Source organism: Salvia hispanica, chromosome 6 (assembly GCF_029641045.1).
Source record: "Salvia hispanica isolate PSC_SH4W2 chromosome 6, Shi_PSC_v1, whole genome shotgun sequence".
In the NCBI taxonomy this organism is placed as follows: Eukaryota; Viridiplantae; Streptophyta; class Magnoliopsida; order Lamiales; family Lamiaceae; genus Salvia; species Salvia hispanica.
In genome coordinates, this window is record NC_142697.1 from 35,712,957 (window position 1) to 35,738,393 (window position 25,437).

Here is a 25,437-nt window from a genome sequence, read left to right on the forward strand (position 1 = left end):
TTTCAATCTCGTATTTTATGTAACGTGCAGACGTGATATATTGTGTACGTAATATGAAGTACATCGAAAACTAGAACGCAGACGTGATATATTGTGTACGTGATATGTAGTACATCGAAAACTAGAACGAAACTCAGAGATTTGAAATAACGAGCTCAGAAAATCAAGCATATGAAGTGTAAGATAAGCAAAGACCCCTCATTGCAGTACACCATAACCATTCTATACAAAAAATAAATAGGTGTATCATCTAACTTAGTTTACTTTGCGAAACAACAATTGAGACAAACGTGACAAATCTGCTCAAATCTGAGAATACATCATCTTCCCCAAACTAGTACATAAGTTTCGAAGATCTTCTAACCTTTTATCCATTGTCAAATACGAATTCGAGATGAGTTTTCCATAGAATCTGCAGTCAGTGGAGCAAGAAATCAATCTTCCTTGACAGCATCCCGGCGTGGTTCTCTGGTTTCTGGCTGGGAGGCAGAGCTTCTTTCGTCAGTGGCGTGGTCTCGGGTGCCAACGGTAAGAGGTTCTTCTTTGGCCATCATCAAGATCAACACCACTACCAAAATCACAAATAATATCATGAGGAAAAGTCTGACTCCAATCTGTGATTTTATGAATCCCGCCAAGGATGGACCGTTGATGCTCTTTTGTATGACGCTTCCTTCTCTATACCCTTCAAGAAATTTCGAGACTTGGTTGCCCAAATTGGTGTCATCCAAGCTTTCTGAACCAACAACCTGTTCAACACGAAAGATGCACCGTTGGAGAACATCATTTGAAATAAACGAGTAATAAAAGTAGAGAGAAAATAAGGAGTCAGCAAGGGGATTACCTAGATGATCGAACAATGGAACTTAACAATACTAGTATACTACACAAAGATCCTAACTCGTAAATGTAATTGGACACCTTTAGATTAAACATGAGCAATAACAGTAGTCAAAAAGTTTTTGAGAAAGTAAAACCATCACTTACAGTATAGTACTCCTCGTCGCCATCCCAGATGACCATCTTAGGGAGTGGGGTTTTCTTGTAAACTTCAAACGATTCAACAAAATCCCCCCACTGCTTCAGCCCAACGTAACCGAAGACAAGATCACGATTAGCAGAAGCAGCAGCCTTTAAAACTTTTATTACTTCCTTGGACTTGTCGTCTACTTCATCCTCCAAGATTGTTAAAACAACTTTCCTATCATCGTCTCTGAGCGACTTCAATGAATCTTGGTTTATTGGTAATATCAAAGGGATCATACTTTGTTTTACGTAATCTTCAACATCTGCAGTTCAGGGCAATAAAATAGAAAACATATGTAAGACGGAAAATGAGAAGTGGTTCACCATTTTAACAGTTCTGATTGATGGAAAGCTCCTTTCAGAAATATAAATATATAGGCTAATATCTTGTCGAACACCCAATATCTTTGGGTTACTGTTAACACAATCAGATTTGATTGAGATCAAAATAAAGTAAATGAATATCAGCATTGATTAGTTGAGCTGATTGACAAACAACTGAACACAGAACTGTTAGATAATCATGGATGGTAAGCTCTGCTTCACTAGCTACTTTTGAAACTATAAACACGTGCACACATCTCTGTGGATGTGCGATGTGTGCGTTCAAGTTAACAACAAGATACTGTAAACAAGATGATTGACAATCAGTAACAAGCTAACCTTCAAATGGTCCATAGAATTTGCTCTGCTCATTGTAGGCGGGATGAATCGCAACCAAAGCAGGCTCCTTATCAAAATCGTACAAGGACATGATATCCTCTGAGAAGTCTTTGGCCACAGAAAACCATGCTTTCTTCTTATACTTGATAGCTATTTCTGATATTGAAGACTCATTCAAGCCAAAGCCTACAAATATAGGAAAATTTGTGCCTGCTTCCTTAATAAAGTCTCTAATGGCAGAGTCGGAATTAAGAGAAGCAACATCAGGAGCAACAATTTTTTTCAAATGTTGAACAAGTAAATCTGCTTTCCGTGGTCCAAAATATTCGGAAGGAACTCCATGTATGAAAACCTTTAGAGTCGGGTATCCACTGCATCAATAACAAGAAAGGTTAGTGGTTACTATTTACTAACCATGCGTATTATATACACCTCATCGACAGGAAACAACAGAAGCATGTTTAAACTGCCCAAAACACTACTATTCCAGGAGAATGAGACAACATACTCAACGTCATGCTTGGATCCAAGCTTTCTGTACTTGTCAGCATCTACCTTTGCTACAACCACGGGAGGCTTCAATCCAGCTAGAACAGGGGCCGCTTTATCTAACTGCAACGCAGCATTCAAATTTGTCAGTCCAATTACTATATCGAGTATAGAGGATTAGTCCTAAATAAATGGTGAATGAGGCCAGCGCTACGGTAGGAATCGACCAATATTTACTCTAAAACTCCCTCTAATCTGCAAAGCCTTCTTGCTCCAACTCGACGATGTCCCAAGTGAAAAAAGAACTATTCAAGGTCCTATAAAACTTCTATCTGATATGAACAAGATTCATAATTTCTTTTAAAAAAAATCTCTAGTACCGCCAATAACATCAATAAGTTCTACTCATAGGAAAACACTGCTATCCTGGTGTCTAATCTACAGCTCTCCAGATCCATCAGTAAAAGATTCATTATTCCTCAACTCAATCCACATACTTCAGCTTAAAATTTGGATCCTAATCCTCCCCAATTCCTATTTAATAGGAGTAATTTCCAAGAGCCATAATGCACCACCAAGCAAGGATGAAAGCAAAATCAGCTGAATGCAACAAATCTGAATGCATCCTTACATTACACCAAATGAAACCAGAATATGCAAGAAAAACACACACATCATTAAATCTGAAAACTATCTGTAACTTCCTAAAAAGGGAAAAAGATGCAAATTTATGCTTCAGCAACATTTTTTCCCATGCTATTGAAATTTAATTCATACAATAAGGCAAAAAATCACACTCTCCCCAAGCAAATAAACTTGCCCTACTCCATCAACTCCAGTCTTAGTGTTCATAACCGTGAGCTACAGTCACAAAATCGATACTCGCAGCTCAAACTAGTCATTATTTTTCAAAAAATTTGAAACCATAAAACAAATCACATACGATCCATGAAAAATCAGTAGCAAAAAGTGAGCAAAATTGAATCAGTGAGAACCTCAGGCGCGAGACGCTTGCAGTGGCCGCACCAAGGAGCGTAGAAATCGACGAAAACGTAATCGAAATTCGAAATTGCGGCATCGAAATTGGAGTCGGTGAGCTCCAATACTTTGCCGTCCAACTTGAACTGATTTGCCGATGCGCCGCCGATAGACGGAGAGAGTAGAGCTATGGAGAAAAGAGAGAGTAGTTGGAGAGAAGAGTAGATCGTTAGAGGAGAAGACGCCATTCAAGAGTTTGATGATTTGGAAATGGTGATTAGCTTTGGTTTTTTTAAGGGGTTTTTTTCACTACAAATACTACTGAAGCAAAGTCAAGCTCTTACGCTATCTATTTTTCCAATTTTTTTAAATTTCTTATTTATAATTTCAATTATATTTAATTTATGAAGGTTGCATTATAATAATAACTAATTACCAATACCGAACGCATAACATTTCAATTTTATAGTAGTATATTATAACATTTCAATTTTATAGTAGTATATTAAAACTATCAAGACGAAGATATAATTTTATCTGCCGTGTCCATCTAAGTCTTGTCCACTCTCCGTAGTACTTAGTTATTGTTTTTTTTTTCCACAAAGAATATGATTTTGGGTTCAGCACTGAGAGAAAAAGTAATTAAAGTATTTTTATTGGAGAATGAGTCACATTCCAAAATTGAAAAATGCATATTCTTGTGAAACGGACTAAAATAGAAAGAATTCATACTTTTGTGGGTCGAAGGGAGTAGTATTTTTGAAAATTTATACTCCGTAACTTGTTTTGTGAATCTAATTAACACCCTAAAATTCACAATAATTAAGACCTACAAACTGAGCAACAAGATTGACATGGAAGCTTCTAGAAACTATGCGGCCAACCCCGATCAAGACGGGCTACTCGTGTTTGGAACGATCTGATGCTTCGCTTGGTTGCGATTGCTTTATGCTGGCCTCCGCCTCTGCAACGAACTTAAGATCTGGCTCGGGTTTGCTTGAGGGCTCTTTCAGGGCCATGTAGATGTAGAATGCTATGACCACGTTGACGGAGAAGACGGCGAGGATTCCACTCCACAGAGTCACAGATTCCGAGGGGAGCTCAGTAGAACCTGTGTGCACAGTGCAAATGATTGCATCAGTAACAACCATGAAAGTGATAATGAACACACATCTACTTGTAAATTCGCTCCTGCAGATTTTGCAAGGAGATATGAGGCATTTTTCAATACGGTAGTTTGGATGCACGCATGGGATGTCTTGACACGAGATGGGATTCGAAGGTATAGCTTAGGTAGATAAAAGATAATACGATAAGATTATCCACCACATACGATGAAATTGAACAATTAGGTGACCTAATTCAGAGAAAGTAATCTAATCTTGATCCCATGAGACAGTCTCATACAATCTTTCTCTTTAGAGATTCAAAGATATGAAGAAAGTTCAAACGTTTAATGCAAGGAATGTAGTTGCACAATGCAGCCCGAACTCCTAATTATATAGAATGCACAAATGCTATTTCCTTCTACAACTTGAAATCAAGTTGTCATCAATTTACAACCATGGTAAAACTGGAACTTCAGGAATATGAATCTATAGAAGATAAACGCTAACCAGTAACCAATATCATTATATTCACAACTTAAGGCCTATAACAATTAACAACTGCAGCATGTAACAATGATACAAGTAGCAAGTAAGGGAGCCTTACCGGGTAAGAAATTGTGTTTGAATCCATATAGAATCGCGAGAGGAGCTGCAAACATGCACATGGATGCAATCACAAACTTGTTCACTACTCCCATTATAGCCTCTTCAAACCTAAGACAAAATGATAGTGCAATTTTGTTATATATGCGACACACAACGTTGGGCGGATCCAGAAAGCTTATAAATTTGAGTTCGATATGCTAGTTTTACTAATAATTCAGTTTGATGGTAGAGACTATTGAACAACAATTTGCACAAACAAACTATATAGAAATTTGACAAATTTTCAAGTAGCAAATCCAAATCTGGTGTTCCACAATATATGCTTAATTTGCTTCACAATCTCAGCATTTTGCAGTTTGTCAAATACAGAAGGAGAAATCCAAAGAAGATTACAAAATCAGCCAATTTCCTCCTCACAGAGGAAAATACACAAACATGTGGGCGCAACACAATGATCTTCAAAACAAAACAGCATAACAAAGCCTCAATTATTTCCCTCATCAATTTAACTAATTCAACAGATGATTCAACTATCACTAAGGTTATTCAATCACGATGATCAAGAAAAAGAGATAGTGAAATCACCAGCAATTCGATCCAATCAATTTGAGCACTTCCTTGGAATCTGCTTATCGCTTTTCTTCAACCTCAATCGATCCCAAAAATTAACCGGGTGTTAATTTGATCTAATTTTAAAATTGGAGCTGTGATTCCGAATCCGAGATAAATCAATTTATGAAGATTTTCCTTTTTGAGAGAGAGAGAGAGGAGAGTGTTTATTTGAGTGAAGAAGAATAAAAAGACTAAATATTTATTCGAAAGCAATGAAACTGCTAAACCCTCGTTTTCTCAATTCCTCTTCCGCAGCCCTTTTCTCTCTCTCTTTAAACCGCTTCAAATTCCCGCCTCTCTCCGCCCACTCCCTGCTCCGGCGCCCTAATCCACAGCTCCAGCAGCTGCGCTTTAGTCAATTCCGCGCGGGAGCAGCAACAATGTGCACATCGCCGCCGTCCGTTCACGTGAAGGACCGAATTGATCTGACGCCGAAGGAGAGGGAGATATTCGACCGTCTCCTGCAGGTCCTCCGCCACTTCAAACTACAAACCCAGCTCCGCGTCGCCGGGGGCTGGGTTCGCGATAAGGTTCTATCAATCACTCGATTTCACTTATTTCTTTTCCTAATTTTTGTTTCCCTGCATACCTATTTTTGTGTGATTACTTGTTAGTTAGCCTATGAGCGGATTGGTCGTCGGTGATAAAGAAATTGCAGCTGCAATTCTGATTCTGATAATTTCCATTAAGAATGTGAAAAGGCGACTTTTGGTTTTTTTTGCTCGCTTTATGTTTGATATTATGCTTCAATGAGGTTTTTTTTGTGATGCTGTAGCTCTTGGGGAATGATTGCTATGATATTGATATTGCATTGGATGATATGCTGGGGCGTGAGTTTTGTGAAAAAGTGAACGAGTACTTGTCGTCTGAAGGCGTAGAGATTCATGGAATTGGTGTGATTCAATGGTGAGTTTCTCTGCTTTTTTATCTGGCTAAGTTCTTCACACATCCGCTTAATTTCGATTTTATGTATAAATGGAGTGTCTGCATTGACTAACATGATAGATAGAAATAATATAGGCTAATCTGCCATTTAATTTGATTGGATAATTAATTTAGAACTCATTTGTTCATATGATCCTTGGAATACGCAATCATATGGCTCGAAACCTTTTTCCTTTTCTTTCACATCGAAACCCCCACATGAAAAAGTTTGGTTTTGAGCAAGTTAACCTAATGTTGTATTTCCACGATAATGGCAGCAATCCTGATCAGTCAAAACATTTGGAAACAGCAAGGATGCGTCTTTTTGATGTATGGATCGACCTTGTCAACTTGAGAGCTGAAGACTACAGTGGGAATAGCCGTATCCCAACAATGGTACGTGCTTTATCTGTAGGGAGGTGTTTAGTGTAGTATCTAAGATGAAATTTGTAAATAAATCGTATTGTTTCTACAGAGGTTTGGCACTGCTAAAGAGGATGCTTATCGGAGGGATTTAACGATCAATAGGTACTTGTCCAAACACTCCCATTTCGATTGCATCTCATGTGTATTCGTATGATATCTGTATACTGTTTCCCTCTTGATTTCTTGGTTTCCCGACTTGGTATGTAACAGCTTGTTCTACAACATCAATACAAGTTCGGTTGAAGATTTTACGGAGAAAGGTAACACTACAAGTTATGTTTGCCCTTTCGCCATCCCACTAAAAATGGCTCATTCTAAAAAGGAAACTTTGTTACACACAAAAAAAGTTACTTAAATCTAGTGTACCATTATTTTACATGCAAAACACTATTTTCTTAATATGTGTGCCCAAAAGTTATATTGGGGTGTACGAGTATATTCTTCGAACCTGATATTGCTAGTATGACTGCTATCACTGATGTCTCGTCGATTAAGTGTTTCTTTCATTAACCATTTGTAGGCATCGAACACTTGAAATCTGGGAAGATAGTAACCCCGTTGCCTCCAAAGCAAACGTTTTTAGATGATCCCCTACGAGTTCTCCGAGCTATACGGTTTGGTAGGCCAAAGAAAACTTCTGCTCATCTCCTCTTTCTTACATAATCAGCACTTAATACGTTAGGATTTTCCCTGATTTTAGGTGCACGGTTTGGATTCTTGCTCGATGAAGAACTGAAAAAAGCTGCTGCAGACGATGATGTCATAGCTGCCATTGCTGGCAAAATTAGCAGAGAGCGAGTTGGCCATGAGGTATACTTTAACACGCATCTTTTATTGCTTATTAGAAGTCCAGAACTAAAGCTCCATTATTGTCTCTCTTCACGCATTACACAGATTGATCTCATGATGTCTGGCAACGAACCTCTGAAGGCGATGCTCCATATTTCCGAGCTGCAGCTGTTTTGGGCTGTATTTAGTCTTCCGCTTAAAGCGGAGCCTCCGATCCCAGAAGGATGTGAGAGGTAATCTCCTTAATCAAAGCCTTCTAAGTGCTCCACTTTTTGTGTCACACACACTCCTATACCACTTTCATTTTTTCATATATTAATTTTTTTTTTAATTTCAGTTTTGTTTGGTTGAATTTTGTATCAAGGATAATTTTAAGAATTCCAACTTTTGTCAAATAAGTGTCAATTATGATTGATTACATCGTAATTAAATTATAAAATTATTAATTTTGTGGCAGGACATCGTACATATTATTCATTTATGATTTATTATCCCTTGGATTTGTATTTATTGGTTTATGTTACATGACTAGGCTTTGTGTTGCTTACATGGATTCAGCGTGGAGGCTTTTGCAATTAATAGGGCCCTCTTCGATTGATGTGAGTATTCAATTTATAAGAAGATGAATTTACATTATTGTTAAAATTTGTTGGAACTGCTAAGGTTCTAAGAAGTGAGGGATGATAGTCAAATAATTAATCATTTTTCCCTTGTGTATTTGTTTTCTTTTTTTAAAAATGTTTTAGGACAACCATTTGCGGCTGTGCTTGTATGCTGCATTGCTTCTTCCATTGAGAAAGGCTGTTTACGAGGAAAAGAAAGGGAAGAAGGTAAAATAAGTTAACTCGTGTGTGTATAACTCGTTTATTAATTGGGTTGGGTGCTGTATTTCTAATAATTTTTCCATCTTTTAAACAGATTCCTGTTGTTAGCTACATTTTTCGCAGTTCGCTCAAGCTGAAGGCTAGTGATGCGGAAACGGTATGGTGTTATTTTCTCTAATTATTTTGAATCATTTAAAGATTTTTAACATTACATGAATAGCAATTGTCTCGGTGCAGGTTTTGAGCATGCATCTCGCAGCAGAAAATTTCTTGTCCTTGATCCCGTTGATCATATCTGATGAGAATTTACAAGCTCTTGAAGTAGACAAGAAAAGTGTTACTATCGACGTTCCACTCCCATCAAAACGCAGGATATTGACCGGTGAGATGATCTCTCTCATTTTCAAGCCCCGATTTTGTCATTCTCTAGATGTATCCATGGTGCATGTGTTAGAAATAATCCAAACGGAGGGATAAACATCTAATTATGTGGATTGGGATTTCAATCACACGTTCAAATTTATGATGCATAATAGGGTTGCTACTTCGCGAGATCAAGGAATTTTGGCGGCCTTCTCTGGTGCTTTCGTTGCTCTTACACCCCCAAGATATCGGTTTGAGTGAAAATTCTTCAAACAAGGATGCAGAATTGAACGATAGAAGGGCACTATATAGCAGGGTAGAGAATGCAATTCTTGACATGGGTAAATTCTTTTCTTCTAAACTATTTTATCCATTCGTAGATAAAGTTTCGTCCCTTCAAATTATTCTGAAATTTTTGCATCTTTCGATGCAGGACTCGACAAAGTTTGGGAGCTGAAGCCACTAGTGGATGGTAAACGAATCATGGATATATTGCAGATAAAATCGGGAGGGCCTATCATTAAAGAATGGGTAAAAACGCCTTTGCAACCTCTGTTTTTTGATTTGTTAAGTCAGTATAAACTACAAATTGTGAAACATGATGAATTTCACTACGGAAAATGATAGAACTCAAGAAAATGGAGTTTTCGTCCCCTATGAGATATTGAACCCAAGACCACGAATTCATTCAGCGAAGTGGTGAATTCATTATTGAAGATGATCTTTCACAATCTAAGGACTGAAAATGTTTCCTAGTTTAGTTTAAATTTGGTTTTTATTTGATCCGATTCCTCGTGGCTTATTATGCAAGCTAATGACTTTTTTTCACGTTCCCTTCTCGTCAGCAACAAAAATTGCTACAGTGGCAGCTCGCACATCCCTCTGGATCCACAGAAGAATGTGTGGATTGGATGAAGGAAGCCCAATCAAAGCGTGCAAGAACAGAGTAACTCGTTATGCTATTTCCGTCCGTTGAAAGCATGCGTTTTTTTTTAAATGGAGCAGATGGTATTAGAGTTTATGTATAGAAGGTTGGCTGAAGAAGACAGTAACTAACTGTTTTAGATAAAATTATCAATATTACAAATCTAGATTAGAACCTATGAAACAGAGGAATTTTGGAAGTGACATTTTATTTCCATTCTTGATTGAAATTGGAAATTGAGTATTATGTGGAGATGATCTGAGAAATTGTGATATTGATGCAAGTTTTTCTCATCATATTTTTGTAAAAATGGCATACTGCAGATTTCTTCTCTCCTTTTCTTTACATTGAGTAAGAGAGAAAGAGATATTGTTGCCATGAAATAGTTATCGAGATAATATGATTTTATAATAAGAGTGATTTCATTTTTCATATGCTATCATTTTCACATTAAGACATATCATCGAACATGTAATGTCCTTCCAAGCAACCTCATAAAAAAGGTTAAATAAAAGTCCAAGTACCTATTTTTATTACTTCATTCCAAATGGAACACTCAAATTTTTTTGTCAAATGGCACAATCACAACAGAATTTACTTTTTCTTGCCTTTTCTCCATCTCGATTCACACTTTCACAAATTTCCAGCTCGAGAAGTTCTGCTTTTCAAGAACATTTCTCTCAGGTATCATTTACAAGCTTCCAAAAATCGGGGATGCCGTAATCTGTCTATTTTATTGCATATAATTGAATGTAAATCAAGAAATGACTGTTTTTCCTTCATGATTATATTTGCCGATTATCGCTTTTATCCATTTAGAATCATTTCTCCTGTTCACACACAACAAAGGGAAAAGGTTGAATCTTGATACCATTCGCCCACTAAAATCCAAAATTGTTGATGGATATCTCATGATGATTCTTGATTCGGGTGTTTGTTTTGGAGAGAAGGTTATTTTGTGATTAATTTTGAATAAAATTCACCAAAATGGTCAATTGCTATTGTCATTACATAGATGACAGAGTTTAGGACAATTGCAAAAGCATATACTTTTATTTTCTTGTCCAAACACCAACAAGAAACTCTGTTTCCATCACCTCTAGATATCTATATTCTATACATGTGTTGTTTGATACTTCAAAGCATTACTCACAGCCTTGAACTCAGCAATGGATGCTGACACGGGGCGCCGACGGCTCCCCAGGCCGCGCCTACGAGGCGCCACATGGAGAGAAGCCTTATCCCGGAAGCAAAGCCGCCTCGTGGCTGAGTTTCTCCGGAGAAACTCTTCCTCGAAGCAGGCTGATGCTCGAGGAGAGACCGCGTCTCGGGATCCGAACATAGAGGTTGGGATTCAAGCAAATCTTTCACATGATTTGCTCTACCAGATTTTCATGTTGCTCCCTGCTGAATCCCTCTTTAGGCTGCAGTTTGTGTGCAAGCAGTGGTTTGGTCTGATCAATAGCTCGATTTTTGTGTCGAGTCATGCTCAGAAGTCGGAGACGGTCTTGATATCTCAGCAGATGGCCTTTTGGCCTAGAGGGTGTGTGGGGATGCCAAAGGCCTACTTCCATTTCTTGAGTTTGGATGGTTTGAGGAGTAGTTTTGTGGAGTCGAGTGTGGATGATTTAGGTAGCGTTCGAGCAAGCTATGATGGCTTGATTCTCGGATTTAATTCGAGGAGGAAGAGATTGTTGCTTATGAATCCTGTAACCGGGAAGTATGTTGGTCTTCCATTAGGTGTTTCATGTCATCATTTATGTGAATCATTTGGTATAGCCTTTTGTAGTGAGGCGAAAACGTACAAAGTCGTGCACTTGTTCCGTGAGGTGTTGGGGGGTGTTGGTTGTGAGATCTTGAGCGTTGAAACGAGGAAATGGAGGAGAATCGAGGAGCCACTTGAATTGGTTCGGACTAGGCAAAATCCGGTGTCTGTGGGGGGATCACTGCACTGGCTAGGAGCTAGGCGGACACGTGATTGCTTCATTTCCTTGGACGTGTGTGATGAGAAGTTTGTCACTAAGCAATTGCCCGTGAAGAGGGCGTGGGGAGATAGACTGGTTGAGATCGCGGGGGGTCTTGGATTTGTGAGCCGTGTAGAGGTTAATGCGTTGGAAGTGTGGATTCTGAGTGATTTGGGAGGGGAATGTTGGATCAAGAAGTGTAGGATCGATTTGAGGGTAGATTTTGTCCAATACTGCGTCCCGGTTTGTAGCCGGAGAGACGGGAAGGAGATGGTGCTTGAGTGCGTGAAAGGTCGCTTGTGTGTTTACGACTTTGGTAGGGAAGAAATGAGGCTCGTGAGTTCGAGTTCGGGATCATCGGATGGTGGTGATGGTGAGGAGCCATGGCTTGGAAAGATAAATAGGCTTTATTTACCTCATTGGAATACGCTTGTATCATGTGGTGATCAAAGTGTGATCACATAATTGTTAAAATGTGTATCAATAGAATTGTCAAAATCGATTATACTTTATCAATATTTTGTTAGTCGAGTTATTTTTTTAGTTTAGTAAATTTTAGGATAATTGAGTTATTTTTATGTTTAGACAAAAAGGTTTCGTGATAAAAAGAAGCAACTTAAATAACAATAAAAATGATTTGGAAGTGTCTTGGATTTGAGAACCGTGTAGAGGTTAATGCGTTGGAAGTGTGGGTTCTGATTGAGTTGGATCAAGAGATGTAGGATCAATTTGAGGGCGGATTTAGGCTACTGCATCCCGGTTTGTTGCCGGAGGGATGGGAGTGAGATGGTGCTCGAGGGCAAGGGGGGTTGTGTGTTTACGACTTTGGTAGGGATGAAACGAGGCTCATAACTTCAGGATCATCCGGTGGTGGTGGTGATGATAAGCCATGCGTGATGAGGATAAGTAGGACTTGTATTCCTCACTCGAACACTCTTGTATCATGTGGGTGATCAAAGGGTGATAACACCTTTGTGCTGAACTATATGAACTAGTTTTTGCTGAACTAAATGTACTTAGATGAAGCTTAAATATGAATCACTGATTTTGGATCACTCAATTCACCTAGTGAAAATTTTCATGCTAGTTGTGAGGAAATAAACAGAAAATAGACCAATTTTGAACGTGGATTATAATGTGTAATTGGTAAAATAAAAGAGATAAAAAAAAGTTACTGAAATATTGTTTACGAAAAATGAGATCTAACTTTAGTTTTTTTTTCATTATTTAGTCCTACTAGTATTTGGTTATTTTAAGGGACACTCCAACATTTTAAAACTAATCTATTACCGGAAGTTCTCAAATTGTGAGATACACTCCGTCACGTGCTACTTGATATATTTCTTTTTCGAAGTCATTTGAAAAAATGATACTCTCTCCGTCCCATAAAATATGTTCTCTTTCCGTTTTCGTCCATTATGAAAAGTTATCTAAATTTATTACCATATAATAAGGTGGGTCTCATCCATTAGCACTGTTTTAACTATCTTTCTCTCCATTTCTCTTAATTTTTCAATTTTGTCTTAATTTTTGTGCCATATCATATGCCCATGGTTTTATGGGACGGAGGGAGTAATAATAATTAAAGTGGAGAAAAGGTAATCTCTTCGTCCACAAAAAATAGTCTCATTTGTGGACGACATGAGTTTTAATGAGAATTAGTAAAGTAAAAGAGAATGAGAAAAAAATAGATAAAGTATGAGAGAGAAGAAAAAGTGAGTAAAATAAGAAAGAGAAACTCTCCATTTTAAGAAATAGGACTACGTTTTGTTGATATTTCAAAATGACAAAATAAGACTATTTTTCGTGGACAGATGTATCTATTATCATTTTTTTAAAATGACTCCGAAAAAGAATTGTGTAGCATGGGATGGAGGTAGGGATGGGTCGATACGATATATCGTATCGAAAACGTTGTATCGTGTATCGTATCGAAAATATCGATATGAAAGAATTTCATATCGTTATCGTATCGAAAGTTTCGATATATCGAACTTTCGATATAAAAAAATTTTGTATCGTTATCGTATCGATATTTCGATATATCGTACCGAAATTCGATATATAGTTAAATATAGATATATATCGTATTTTCGATATAAAACGATATATCAAGGAAATTCATATCGTTATCGTATTGAAAACTTACGATACGATATCATATCGTATCGTATCGAAAATTACGATATATCGAAAATTCGATAATTTTTCGATATTTTTCAATACGATACGAGCGATATATCATTTTTTCGGTATTTTTTCCCAGCCCTAGACGGAGGTCGTAGTATTGGCCAACCTAACTCATCAAAACAAATTCAATTAACCGGCTAAATTCTTCCTCATAAAATTTGGTGTTAGAATAGGAAATAATTGTAAAATTTAAAATTTACTAAGGGCATTTCAGTCATCAGTGTTGTTATCCTGTGTTGGAACTTTAAAATAAACACTCGTCTTGTTAGAATGGATCATAGAGGTTGAATCAAAATTTAACTAAAGTTGGAATAATCTTGTTGGAATATTATTAGTTTATTTTGGTTGAACCAAAATATGAAGTCATAAATAAATCAAATATTGGCAAAGTTGAGGATTATATAATTTATATTGGTTTATTAATGAGTAAAGGCCAAATGTGGTCCCTAACATATGGCCGTGTTATCAATTTAATCCTTAACATTATCTTTTTGATTATTTGGTCCCTCACAAATAAACTCGGACCCGAATCGGTCCTCACTTAACAGAACCGTCAAGAAATAGACGATGACCGCAATTTGACTATATTAAATTACTAATGGTAATTAATTATACCTAATTATAATTCTTTTCCTATTAGCAAAATTGGAGAAAAGATAATATCAGTTGCAAAATGAAATGAATAATTTGTAATTTAATAGCAATTAAGAATTATAATTAGGTATAATTAATTACCATTAGTAATTTAATATAGTCAAATTGCAATAACCATCTATTTTTTGACGGTTCTGTAAAGTGAGGACCGATTCGGATCCGAGTTTATTTGTGAGGGACCAAATAATCAAAATGATAATGTTAAAGACCAAATTGATAAAACGACCATATGTTAGGGATCACATTTGGTCTTTACTCTTTATTAATTGAAAATCATATCTCTTGTTCATACACAACAGAGGAGGAAAAATATTGAATGTTGCCACCGTTTTTCCCATTAGAATCCAAAATTCTTGATGGTTATTCTTGATTCGTGATTAATTTTTTAATAAAATTCACGAAAATGGTAGATTGCTATTGTTTAGGACAACTACAATTATATTGTCTTGTCCAAAACTAACAACAAACTCTGTTTCCATTGCCACTATCTCTATCTATATATATACATTTGTTGTTTGATACATCAAAGAATTACTCACAGCCTTGAACTTTCTCTCCGACAATGGATGGCGACACGGTCCGCCAATTTCTCCCCAGGTGGCGCATAGGCGCCACCTGGAGGGAAGCCTTAGCCAGGAAGCAGAGCCGCCTCCTGGCTGAGTTTTTCCAGAGAAACTCTTCCTCTAGAGAAGAGACCGTGTCTAACACAGAGGTTGAGATTCAAGCAAATCTTTCACATGGCTTGCTCTACCAGATTTTCATGTTGCTCCCTGCCGAATCCGTCTTGAGGTTGCAGTTTGTGTGCAAGCAGTGGTTCGGTCAACTCAATAGCTCGATTTTTGTGGCAAGTCATGCTCAGAAGTCGGACACAGTCTTGATATCTCAGCAGATGGCATTTTGCCCTAAAGGGTGTGTGGGGAAGAAGCCAAAGGCCTACTTCCATTTCTTGAGTTTGGATGGTTTAAGGAGTAGTTTTGTGGAGTCGAGCATGGATGAGTTGTGTAGCGTTCGAGCAAGCTATAATGGCTTGATTGTCATAACTAATTTGAGGAGGAAGAGATTGGTGCTCACCAATCCTATGACAGACAGGGGAGTATGTTGATCTTCCATTAGGTGTTTCATGCAATCATCTATATGACCTCATTTGGTATAGCCTTTTGTAGTGAGGCCAAAACATACAAAGTTGTGCACTTGTTTCCTGAGCCGTTTTGGAGTGTTGGTTGTGAGATTTTGAGCGTTGGGACGAGGAAATGGAGGAGAGTCGAGGGGTCTCTTGAATCGGTTCGGATTGGGCAAACCATGTTGTCTGTGGGCGGATCACTGCACTTGCTAGGAGTTGGAGATTGGTGTGATTATGTTGTCTCATTGGATGTGCGTGATGAGAAGGTTGTCGCCAAGAATTTGCCCGTGAAGAGGGTATGGAACGATACGCTGGTTGAGATGGGAGGGGATCTTGGATTCGTGAGCCATGCCAAGGTTGATGCATTGGAAGTATGGATTTTGAGTGAGGAATGTTGGATCATGAGATGTAGGATCGATTTGAGGGGGGATTTAAACTACTGTGTCCCGGTTTGTAGCCGGAGGGATGGGAGTGAGATGGTGCTTGAGTGCGAAGGGGGGCGATTGTGTGTTTACGACTTTGCTAGGGATGAAACGAGGCTCATAAGTTCAGGATCATCCGGTTATGATGATGATGATAACGATGACGGTGATGAGGACAAGGAGGAGCCATGATTTGCGATGATGAATAAGATTTATATTCCTCACCGGAACACTCTTGTATCATGGGGTGATCAAAGGATGATCATCTAATTGCCAAAATATGTATCAAGAATTGAGATGTTATTTTATTAATCTGCTCCCTCCGTTCTACGGAAGATACCCCTTCTTAAGATGGCATGAAATTTTACGTGACTTTATTCTATGTGTTAATAGGAGAGAGTAAAGTAAGAGATAGAAACTAAAGCAGAGATAAAAGTATTTCTATTTTTAGTGTTGATTGAGATAATCTAAAAAGAAAAATATATCCTCTTAATCTTATTAAAGATGGAGGGAGTATTTTTCATAGAGGTGTCAAAAATGGTATCTTATTAAAGATGGAGGGAGTATTTTTCATAGAGGTGTCAAAAATGGTATGATTGTTTCCATTGATAAGGCTGTCATAATTTTGGATTATTGTATTCTCAACTGGTTAAATGACTTAAAATATATATTATTATCAGGTATTATCTAAAATTATGATTCCATTTTCCTAAAAAATAATTTATTTTCCCTCCAAATAAAGAAAAATCAATTGGAGATATCTCTTTATAAGACCATAAAAATTGACGCTCTCAAGTCAACAATGCTGTTGTAGCGATCTTCGTTCACAAGCCATCGCCATTACGCCTCTGAGAAATCAAAGCCGGTGATTTTCACTCTTACCGGCGTGCGATCGAAGAGAGAGAATTACATCGACAGTTTTTGACAACTCACTGAACTCCAATTTACTGTAAACAGGTAAATTTTGTCAGTAATCGGCTACGAATTTTTTTTGCTTTCCATTAACTGAGACGATTTGTGAAATTGGGCCTTCAGTTGCTTCCATTTCAGTTTTATCCGATGATTACGCCGATATAATGTTTTCTTGTAAGCTTGATCTCCTTTACTTAGCTTGAATTTTCATCAGTTGTCTCCTCCTTCTTTTTCCCCCAATTCTGATTGTGAACTGAAATTAGGTTACAGATGTATCTGCTGCGGTCAAAGATACGTTTTTTTGCGTCGTTTTTTCTTCATTTGATTCAGAAACTAACTATATTTTGAGCTGAATTTAGAAAGTGGAGTACTACTCTACTTCTACTTCATAAATATGCCTATTTTGGTGGTCTAGTTCTAGTTGATTGTCTACGAATAATGAATCTATTTATGACCTTGATTTTGGTATTGTTTAAAATTTATCTATGATCTCATCGTTATTTATTTTTTAAATTTATTTTGGCTGAATCAAAAAAGTCATAAATCAAGAAATAGCAAAGTAGAGTGTAATCTAAGCTTCTTAGATTGTTACATTGTTATGTTTATAGAGTGATGTTTAGTTTCTTCTGTCAATTGAAGTGACACGATGAAGAAATCCGCCACGGGCGAAAAGACTAGCTTGCTGAAGTGGGCGGAAGAAAGAATGAAGTTGAAACGGGAGCTCGAAGAAGAGAAGAGAAAGCAGCAGACAAGCAAGGAGCCACGGGATAGTAGTCCGGTTGCTGTGCCTTATCTCCCTGATGACTGCATTTTCCACATCATTGTCCGGCTTCCTCTTGAATCGCTACTATCATCGAGGTTTGTTTGTAAGGCCTGGTACCGGATTGTCAATCGTCCTGATTTTGTTGATTCCCATCTGAAGCGATCAAGCGTTGGATTGATATATTTGACCCCGGCTGCGAGGGCTGCCTCGTCTTCTAATGGTGGGAGCTCCTCAGCTGTGAAAAAAGACGAGTTTAATGCCGATGCCAAGGTTCTAGGGTTAGACTCTGTTGCTGTACTTCACTGGCACCTTTTCAGCCCACGTACTCGGTTTCAGATCAAGTATTTGGAGATCGGAGGTGCCAAAAGCACGATAAAGGAGTACAATGTGACTTGCACCGGCCACATCAAGGCGACGTGCAATGGCTTGATCGTTCTTGAAAAGGTTGTGAAAGGGAGAGGGCTAATCGTGATGAACCCTGTCACGAGGGAGGTGGAAACAGTTCCTTTGGGGACTATGTGTGACCCTCACCGTGAATCGTATGGATTGGCATTTTGCCGCGAGTTGAGCAGGTATAAACTCGTGCACTTGTTTCAGGATGCCTCACAGTGCATCGGGTGTGAGATTATTCACATCGGGAGCAGGACATGGAGAGTCGTCGAAGGACCCCCTCATGGATTCATGGGCTGGTTAGGATATGCCCCGGTTTCCGCCATAGGAGCTCTGCATTGGGTTCCCAATGTTGATCATAACGAGCACATCGTGTCAATGCCGTTGAAGGATGAGGAGTTTGTCAAGATACCTCTCCCCAGCACCGGTGGGATTCACGATCGCGTTCTTGAAATAGATGGGAGTCTTGGATTCGTGTCTCGTGAGTCAGCCATCCGGATTTGTGTGTGGATCTTGAAGAGTTTGGGAGGCGAGGGTTGGGCGAAGCAGCACAATGTCGTGTTGAATCGCGCGAGAGATATGGTTCCCCGCTATTGCGTGGGAACAGGTGGCGAATTGGTTTTCGAGCATGGGGAGCATCTATATGCTTATGATAGAGGTTCGCGGGTTATGAGGAAGATCAAGGCGAAGAACGAATGGCGCCCTTCGCCCGGCTGCTATTTTCCTCATGTGAATAGTCTCGTCTCTTGGAAGATCTAGCAAGACGAAAACAAAATTGGAGTGACGAACTCATGACTGAGCGGCTGCAAAGATCTTAACCGCGTACGGAATAATAAGTAGGGTGTAAACGTGTACTGATGAAGTGAAACACGAGCTTTAATATCGAGTTGCTAAATTTTCACACATAAATCTTGATTTACAACAATGAAAATTCTTGATAGAAAAATAACATGAATTAATAATTGAACAATTTATTCAAACAAACGGCAATCAAGAATCAAATGTGGCCTTCTCATTCATTAAAATGCAGCTGAGGCCGGCTTGGGCGCATCGCCTTCGACAAAAATGTCGAGAAGCTCATCGATCGTAGTGAATTTCATGTCTGGATATAGTACGGAAGCCTCCACGTCGTTCTCTGCAAAATCATGGCTTGTCGTCGTGCCTTTTATGAAGATGCCGTGGAGGATGGCCACCGGTATGTTCTCAGGGTCCGGCAGCTCTGTAATAAATGTAACATGAAAATGTAACAGAGAAAACGGATCAATTTAAGCCTATAAACACAAATCAACACGATTAATTCATTGATTAATCGACTTACTTTGTGAAAGGGCCTCGACTTCTTCTTCATGAATGTGAATCTTTTTGAAATTCCTTCCTGATTTCTTCTCCCACATTGAAATTAATTCCGTTTGTGTTAGTATGTTAGTTGGAGGTTTGTATATCAAGGTGCGGTTGCACGCTCTCGGATCATTCGCAGCTTTGATCGTGCAAAGCCCGATGTCGTCTTCATAGGTCATCACAACTAACACAACAAAAAAAGGTGCGAAAAAACACACCAACTTTCGATGTAAAAAAATCAAAGTTAAAAATATCTCGAACTTATATAGTCTCGTAAAAAAATTGTTAGACTTTGTAAAATGTTTTATTTACATCTTGCTTGACATATAAGTTAACTTGTCATATTGTTAGGTGGATCAACCCAAATTTCTTTTTACCCCTGTTAAACTAACCTGACAAGCTGACTCACTATAACATTGTTGAATTGTGTTAAAGCATATATAAATAAAAAAATTTCGCAAAATTGTGGGGCGCAAAACGGGATTAACCAGCACGAGTTCTTACATTTAGCTTTGCCGTCGCCATAGACAGTGATCTCCTCGTTGTCGGGATGGTAAGGGTGGAGCAAATAGTTGATGAAGTAAGCTCCACAGCAATTTACACACACATAAGTGTAAGGAATTTTTGCTTCTTCAATGGCTCTTCTGATTGTCCTCTTCTTCTCAAGAACTGATTCGAATGGTGGCAATACACTAATTTCTTTATCTTCATCCACCCCATAACCGGACGGCAAAAATCTCTACAAAATGAATAAAAAATATGTATAGTAAAATTGAGATGAAATAAGTACAAAAAGCTATACATTTATAAGTGTCATATGTAATTTTTATTGTTAGACTAATGGTATCTAGGATCGATAATCATTTGATTAAAGATGAACGAGTCTTATATCGCTCGACTACACAAAGGTACTAATATACATGATTTTTTTTATTTTTTTTTTTGCACTGAACACAAATAAAGCAATATATTGGAGTTGGAACATATTTTTATTCAAAAAGAATTATTGATTTAAATCTTCAAATACTTAGGATGTAAGAAACGTTATTCATTTGATGACGTTTAAGTAAATTTATGATTTTAATTGATTTTATGTATGGATCACTCTCTTTTATATATAAGCACACAAAACAAATAGGGGAGTATATTTTTAAAAAATCTTGAAATATGGAGTAGTAGATATTTTGCAATTAAAGTAGTACTAGTAACCTATCTAATTTTAGCAAAGAATATCCATATGGTTATATCATTTGTCGATTATTGAATGTCATCATGTCATGACGCAAATGTCACATGAAAATCTGAAAAGTATAATTAAATTTTAGCACTATCTATCTTTTCACATATAGTAAGAAATTTAATTTTTTTAACTATCTATCAGTATTAGTTTAATGAAATTAATTAAGTACTACTATTCATTGAGGGTCTAGTTTAATTTAACCGTGATTAAAACATTGAAAATTGCAAAAACATGGTACTGACGATTACTCAAAAATAAAAGCTTGCCTCAAATATTGACTCTATAGGGTCCATTGAAAATTGTAGTATATGATTTTTATATGAAATTTTATTAATTTTTTACGAATTTAAGTATATAAAATAGATGTACCGTCATATCACTATAGACAGTCCATGGACCATGTCGACTGATATCAGCCATAATTTATTAAGATAGTGCAACAATAATTACATCGCTTCTTTTCTCTCTATTTATCAAAAGTCCCACATGAATAGAAAAATCAAGCTGGCCGATAAACTTTATCCGCACATAAATATAAAGATATTTTGTGAAGAAGAGAAAATAATTCTTCCAAAATCAACCTCATTCACATCTGATTATTAAATAATGTTTTTGATCTCAAGTGATTATGGAAGTAAGAGAACTCTCAAAAAATTATAGAAGGTAGAAATTTTCATTAGGTATGCTATGGTTCGTATACAGATTCTTAGATGGATTATAGATCGTAGCATAATCTCGAGTTTCAACACACACACACACAAAATACCTTAATATTTCCAGCAACCTTGATAGCCTCCAAAATCTTGAGCTGGTCAAGAATTTGAGGACATGCAACCGCAGATATCACAACATCAACCTCCTTTATCACTGAAACAAGCTTCTCATGCTCGTCAAGCATTCCCTGCAAAAAAGAGGTGGATGCACAAAATTATTTTCAACGCTGTTAATAAAATTAAGTTTTTTCCAACGGGGAATATTAGAGGTGCGTAAAGGGGACAACTCTAGCACCTCCTTGTAATCTGTCGGTAACTATATTTACCAACAGATTTTTCTAGTTCCTGAATCCGTCACTACTTGCAAACACATTCTAAGTTTCGATAGAGAGAGAGAGGGAGAGAGAGACCTTGACAATGATGGCTCCCAAGGATTGGAAGTGGTTGAGGAGGTTTGTTTTGGAGGAATTAGGTCTTGAGAAAACATAAGTAGGGTGCCCTAATTTGAGGCTTGCTCTAACAATGTAACCCCCTACATAACCACTCCCTCCAACTATGAGGATTTTGTTTTTGCTCTCATTTTTCTCCATTGATGGATGCAATTTTATGCCACAATCTTCACCACGAATTTTGCTCTTGACTTATGCAAGTTGTGGTTTCACATGCATAATCCATGTGTATTTATAGCCAAGGGATATGTATTTGGCTCCACTTATTACATGCAATCAATAGAGTTAGTTACATTAATTAGCCTTCACATAAAATTTGAAACATTTACATAGTATATAGCTATAACTCGTTAGTGTTTTGTAATGTTAATTAGGGCGAAGAAAATCACATGGATTTCATCTAAATATAGGATCAATCATAGAGGTAAGGAAATCAAAATCATCAAACATGGTTCCTATGGGCAAATTTTCGTTTAAATCAATTAGTTGCCATGACTTCTGGTCGGTCCCACAACTTTTTATGTTAGAACTTAAAATCACGAAGTTCCCGTTTTCACAATTGTCCAACAGCAAAATTTTCTAGTTAGTAATAATGAGATGGCGCATACATAAGGAGCACGAACGTAGACTAAACGGGGTCGTTTGTTGATTTTACGGAAAACATGGCACGTCACGTACTGATCTTCCCCCCTCCTTCAATCCCTATGCAAGTTGCTCCATTTGCTCTCCCTAACCCTATGCAAGCTGCCACCAATATCTCCCTACCCTAAGCCTAAATATTGGAACATATTCATCTTCTTCACTCCTCTCTCTCCCCCTAACCCTACGCAGCCACCTGACGTCTCCCTAACCATATGCAGCCGCCTTCGACATCTAATCCTACAGCCAACGGCAAGTTGTTGGGGCTGCTTTGCCGACAAGGAACAAATTTGGAGACAATTCATCAAAATCAAACTTTAAATCAAAACCAACACATGGTGTGCAGAGAGGGCAGAGAGGAAGATAAACAGGCTCACGACACCCCAACACCATACTCCCGTGCAACAACTTTATCTCACAGCAGATGGTGAAAGACCACCAAAATCACAGTACATACGAGCTACTTCAATTCTTCTACAGCTACATCATCACCACTTATGTTGCTTCATACTAATACTAATCGAACTTCAAACATTCACCACGACCGTTTATTTCAGATGTTTTGACAGTGCTAGTATTCGAGTCAACAATTTATAACAAAAATCTGATTTCTTAGGGAAACCAAACTTATATCCACATACCAACAACACTCACTATGATCAGCAATGGTTTTTTGTGTGATATGATTTTCTTACTAAACAATTCACACAAATTCACTCACACAAGTTTCAGAGATTCAGCTTTCTTATACAACCCCCAAACATCATCATCTTATGCTATAGGGTATCAGTTCATCATCTTCATATCAGTTGAAGTTCCAACTTTACATACTAAGAAGGTTATATTTCAAATTTCACCAGCAGTCAATGACAATTAGGCCAAAAGCTCATACCGGATTCCCTATGCTAACTCAAGATACTCGACACAATTTGATCACACGAGATTAATCTGGCCCGGTGGCTGTGGCAAGCAAGAACAGAGCTTCTCAAGAATAAAAAATCAAACTCTAAAGGCAGCATATGAATCGAGCATGTGCAGAAACCATAGGGAGTCGAAAAACTCAAAAAGCAACCATCAGCTATGTTCAAACCTATTTTCCCCAGCAAACTACTGCTCATTTTCAATTTCTCATTATCCTAAAACAATCACAAAGTCCTAAACACTGAAACTCATCAATTTAGCAGTAGAGATCAACGTTGAGGGGATTAAATGGCAAAATAACATATGAGAAATTCATCAATTGAGCTGTGAGATCATACAAAACTTTGAAATTCATCCAAAATGCAAAACAGCAAAACCCTAATTAACAGAGCAATCGCCTCCAAATTATCCAATTAGACGCAATCAGCAATCAAATCAAATCAAATCTTCGTATTCCAATCGAATTTCCAGTAGATTTTACAACATTTCCGACAATCGCAATCACAAAATAACCGCTTACAGAATCATCGAGCGATTAAATCGATGAATCACCGACTCGTCGAAGCCTCTTCATGATCGTGATCGTGATCGCACTCGGCGTCGGAATCGTCCTCGTCGAAAGGCTTCTCCTTGTGGAAGATGCAGCATTTTTTGGAGCTCTTCTTATTCATAAACTCGTTGTCTACGGTTCCTTCCTTCCACGACACCTTCTTCTTCGGAAGCTTCAGTTTCAGCACCAGCGAGTCCCTAATCTGCGGATGCTGGTTGGAGGAGGAGGACGTCTCGAGGGCCGTGGTGGTCGCCGTAGAAGGGGCGGTGGAGGTCGGTCGCGCCATTGTTGAATTACGTATTTGATTTGGTTCCCAATTTCACCTTAAAAGAATATTGTTTATTTCATTTATATATGGATCAATGTTTTTAATAAAAAGGGATGGTATAATAACAATATTAATAGTATGTGCACATACTCATTTTATTACAAATATAATTGAAAAAGATTCCATATCAATATACATTTTAATTTACAGTATTGCAAGCAAAGTCCATCAAAAACACTAACACTACGTAAATTAAATTTGTCAACAAAAAATAGAGTAGAAACTAAAATCAACTAGCAAGCAGCAAAAAAACACATACACATTGTAATATCATATTCTCCTTCTCATAGAATATCTCAAAGGGGTGCGTTATATTGCTATCTATTTAAGTTGCTAACTCTGCTAACTCATCCATACAGTGTGTTAAAAATGTGAATACGGTAACATCAAAATGTCAACACATAATTTCAAACACATTATATTGGAGTTTAACATTATATTGAAGTTTAACAAAATTATGTGTTCACATTTTGATGTCACCGTGTTGACATTTTTAATCCACTGTATTGATGAATTAGCAAGTTAGCAACTTAAGAAAGTTAACAATTGATCACACCTCTCTCATAAAATATATACACTTTTCATTTTCATATGTCCCAAAAAAAATATGAATATTTTTATTTATAAAAAAATATCTTAAACTCATTAATCATATACATCAATTTATTTACCATTTGTATCATAACTTACTAAGTACTCTCTCCGTCCACCATTTAATGAGTCATTTTAACTTGGCATGAGTGTTAAGAAATTGTTTGATTTTGTGAAGAAAAGTAAAGTGAGAAAGTGAGTTGAATGTAGGACCCATTTAAAGTACTTATTCCGTCACCATAGAATATACACTTTAGGTTTGGCACGGGTTTTAATGTATGTAAAATTGGTTAGTAAGAGAGAAGTAGAGATAAAAAGTAATTAAAGTATTGTTAGTGGAGAACGGGTCCCACTTATTAGAGAGAAAAGACTTTCCAAAAGTAGAAAATGCATATTTTTGTGGAACGGACTAAAAAGGAAAGAGTACATATTCTTATGGGATGAGGGAGTATTAATTTTATATTGGATTGTGAGTGTAAAATATTGGTGGGATATGAGATCCGTATATTAAAAATGGAA

The 25,437-nt window shown here is 37.5% G+C and overlaps 7 protein-coding genes and 1 pseudogene across 8 annotated transcripts; 4 read left to right on the forward strand and 4 right to left on the reverse strand.

Moving 5' to 3' along the window:
* Positions 1-177: 177 nt before the first annotated feature.
* PDIL5-2 (PDI-like 5-2) lies at positions 178-3,455 on the reverse strand. The gene is made up of 5 exons (XM_048105319.2): positions 3,174-3,455; positions 2,198-2,301; positions 1,690-2,060; positions 988-1,289; positions 178-749 (listed from the first exon to the last, which is right to left on the reverse strand). Exons 1-5 carry the CDS (start codon positions 3,402-3,404, stop codon positions 435-437), a joined length of 1,323 nt encoding a protein of 440 aa, XP_047961276.2. The 5' UTR covers positions 3,405-3,455; the 3' UTR covers positions 178-434.
* Positions 3,456-3,788: 333 nt separating this feature from the next.
* Positions 3,789-5,595, reverse strand: LOC125207216 (uncharacterized). Its single transcript, XM_048106463.2, has 3 exons — positions 5,457-5,595; positions 4,870-4,979; positions 3,789-4,267 (listed from the first exon to the last, which is right to left on the reverse strand). The coding sequence occupies exons 2-3, from the start codon at positions 4,961-4,963 to the stop codon at positions 4,056-4,058; spliced, it is 306 nt and encodes a 101-aa protein (XP_047962420.1). The 5' UTR covers positions 4,964-4,979; positions 5,457-5,595; the 3' UTR covers positions 3,789-4,055.
* A 100-nt stretch (positions 5,596-5,695) lies between these two features.
* Positions 5,696-9,986, forward strand: LOC125207212 (Polynucleotide adenylyltransferase family protein). Its single transcript, XM_048106457.2, has 15 exons — positions 5,696-6,013; positions 6,259-6,389; positions 6,686-6,803; positions 6,883-6,935; positions 7,044-7,093; positions 7,354-7,452; positions 7,534-7,643; positions 7,728-7,855; positions 8,155-8,221; positions 8,369-8,452; positions 8,541-8,603; positions 8,684-8,828; positions 8,983-9,150; positions 9,243-9,340; positions 9,655-9,986. The coding sequence occupies exons 1-15, from the start codon at positions 5,696-5,698 to the stop codon at positions 9,757-9,759; spliced, it is 1,737 nt and encodes a 578-aa protein (XP_047962414.2). The 3' UTR covers positions 9,760-9,986.
* Positions 9,987-10,264: 278 nt separating this feature from the next.
* On the forward strand, positions 10,265-12,233 carry LOC125206742 (putative F-box protein At1g30920). The gene is made up of 2 exons (XM_048105977.2): positions 10,265-10,418; positions 10,890-12,233. Exon 2 carries the CDS (start codon positions 10,904-10,906, stop codon positions 12,161-12,163), a length of 1,260 nt encoding a protein of 419 aa, XP_047961934.1. The 5' UTR covers positions 10,265-10,418; positions 10,890-10,903; the 3' UTR covers positions 12,164-12,233.
* Positions 12,234-15,104: 2,871 nt separating this feature from the next.
* On the forward strand, positions 15,105-16,351 carry LOC148923725 (putative F-box protein At1g32420; annotated as a pseudogene).
* Positions 16,352-16,869: 518 nt separating this feature from the next.
* On the forward strand, positions 16,870-19,058 carry LOC125207214 (F-box protein At3g07870-like). The gene is made up of 2 exons (XM_048106458.2): positions 16,870-17,041; positions 17,636-19,058. Exon 2 carries the CDS (start codon positions 17,643-17,645, stop codon positions 18,906-18,908), a length of 1,266 nt encoding a protein of 421 aa, XP_047962415.1. The 5' UTR covers positions 16,870-17,041; positions 17,636-17,642; the 3' UTR covers positions 18,909-19,058.
* LOC125207215 (eugenol synthase 1-like) lies at positions 19,005-22,092 on the reverse strand. 2 transcript variants are annotated; one of them, XM_048106459.2, is made up of 5 exons: positions 21,851-22,092; positions 21,494-21,628; positions 19,992-20,226; positions 19,468-19,671; positions 19,005-19,377 (listed from the first exon to the last, which is right to left on the reverse strand). In XM_048106459.2, exons 1-5 carry the CDS (start codon positions 22,028-22,030, stop codon positions 19,169-19,171), a joined length of 963 nt encoding a protein of 320 aa, XP_047962416.1. In that variant the 5' UTR covers positions 22,031-22,092; the 3' UTR covers positions 19,005-19,168. The 2 variants fall into 2 exon arrangements, with proteins under 2 accessions (XP_047962416.1, XP_047962417.1); XM_048106460.2 differs by having other exon boundaries at positions 19,005-19,368; positions 21,851-22,091.
* Positions 22,093-23,879: 1,787 nt separating this feature from the next.
* On the reverse strand, positions 23,880-24,334 carry LOC125207217 (uncharacterized). The gene has a single exon (XM_048106464.2). The coding sequence runs from the start codon at positions 24,283-24,285 to the stop codon at positions 23,998-24,000; it is 288 nt and encodes a 95-aa protein (XP_047962421.1). The 5' UTR covers positions 24,286-24,334; the 3' UTR covers positions 23,880-23,997.
* Positions 24,335-25,437: the final 1,103 nt, after the last annotated feature.

Excerpts from the sequence above, each read along its gene's own strand:
- LOC125207212 (XM_048106457.2), top strand. The coding sequence starts at position 5,696 with ATGAAACTGCTAAACCCTCGTTTTCTCAATTCCTCTTCCGCAGCCCTT. Across the intron at positions 6,014-6,258 it reads GGGGCTGGGTTCGCGATAAG|CTCTTGGGGAATGATTGCTA; the intron begins GTTCTATCAATC and ends GTGATGCTGTAG. Across the intron at positions 8,222-8,368 it reads TAGGGCCCTCTTCGATTGAT|GACAACCATTTGCGGCTGTG; the intron begins GTGAGTATTCAA and ends AAAATGTTTTAG.
- LOC125206742 (XM_048105977.2), top strand. The coding sequence starts at position 10,904 with ATGGATGCTGACACGGGGCGCCGACGGCTCCCCAGGCCGCGCCTACGA.
- LOC125207217 (XM_048106464.2), bottom strand. The coding sequence starts at position 24,285 with ATGGCGCGACCGACCTCCACCGCCCCTTCTACGGCGACCACCACGGCC.
- LOC125207216 (XM_048106463.2), bottom strand. The coding sequence starts at position 4,963 with ATGGGAGTAGTGAACAAGTTTGTGATTGCATCCATGTGCATGTTTGCA. Across the intron at positions 4,268-4,869 it reads CAAACACAATTTCTTACCCG|GTTCTACTGAGCTCCCCTCG; the intron begins GTAAGGCTCCCT and ends CTGTGCACACAG.
- LOC125207215 (XM_048106459.2), bottom strand. The coding sequence starts at position 22,030 with ATGGAGAAAAATGAGAGCAAAAACAAAATCCTCATAGTTGGAGGGAGT. Across the intron at positions 20,227-21,493 it reads AGGTTGCTGGAAATATTAAG|AGATTTTTGCCGTCCGGTTA; the intron begins GTATTTTGTGTG and ends TTCATTTTGTAG. Across the intron at positions 19,672-19,991 it reads TGGCGACGGCAAAGCTAAAT|TTGTGATGACCTATGAAGAC; the intron begins GTAAGAACTCGT and ends TTGTTGTGTTAG.
- PDIL5-2 (XM_048105319.2), bottom strand. The coding sequence starts at position 3,404 with ATGGCGTCTTCTCCTCTAACGATCTACTCTTCTCTCCAACTACTCTCT. Across the intron at positions 2,302-3,173 it reads GCAAGCGTCTCGCGCCTGAG|TTAGATAAAGCGGCCCCTGT; the intron begins GTTCTCACTGAT and ends GCTGCGTTGCAG. Across the intron at positions 750-987 it reads GCGACGAGGAGTACTATACT|GTTGTTGGTTCAGAAAGCTT; the intron begins GTAAGTGATGGT and ends CGTGTTGAACAG.
- LOC125207214 (XM_048106458.2), top strand. The coding sequence starts at position 17,643 with ATGAAGAAATCCGCCACGGGCGAAAAGACTAGCTTGCTGAAGTGGGCG.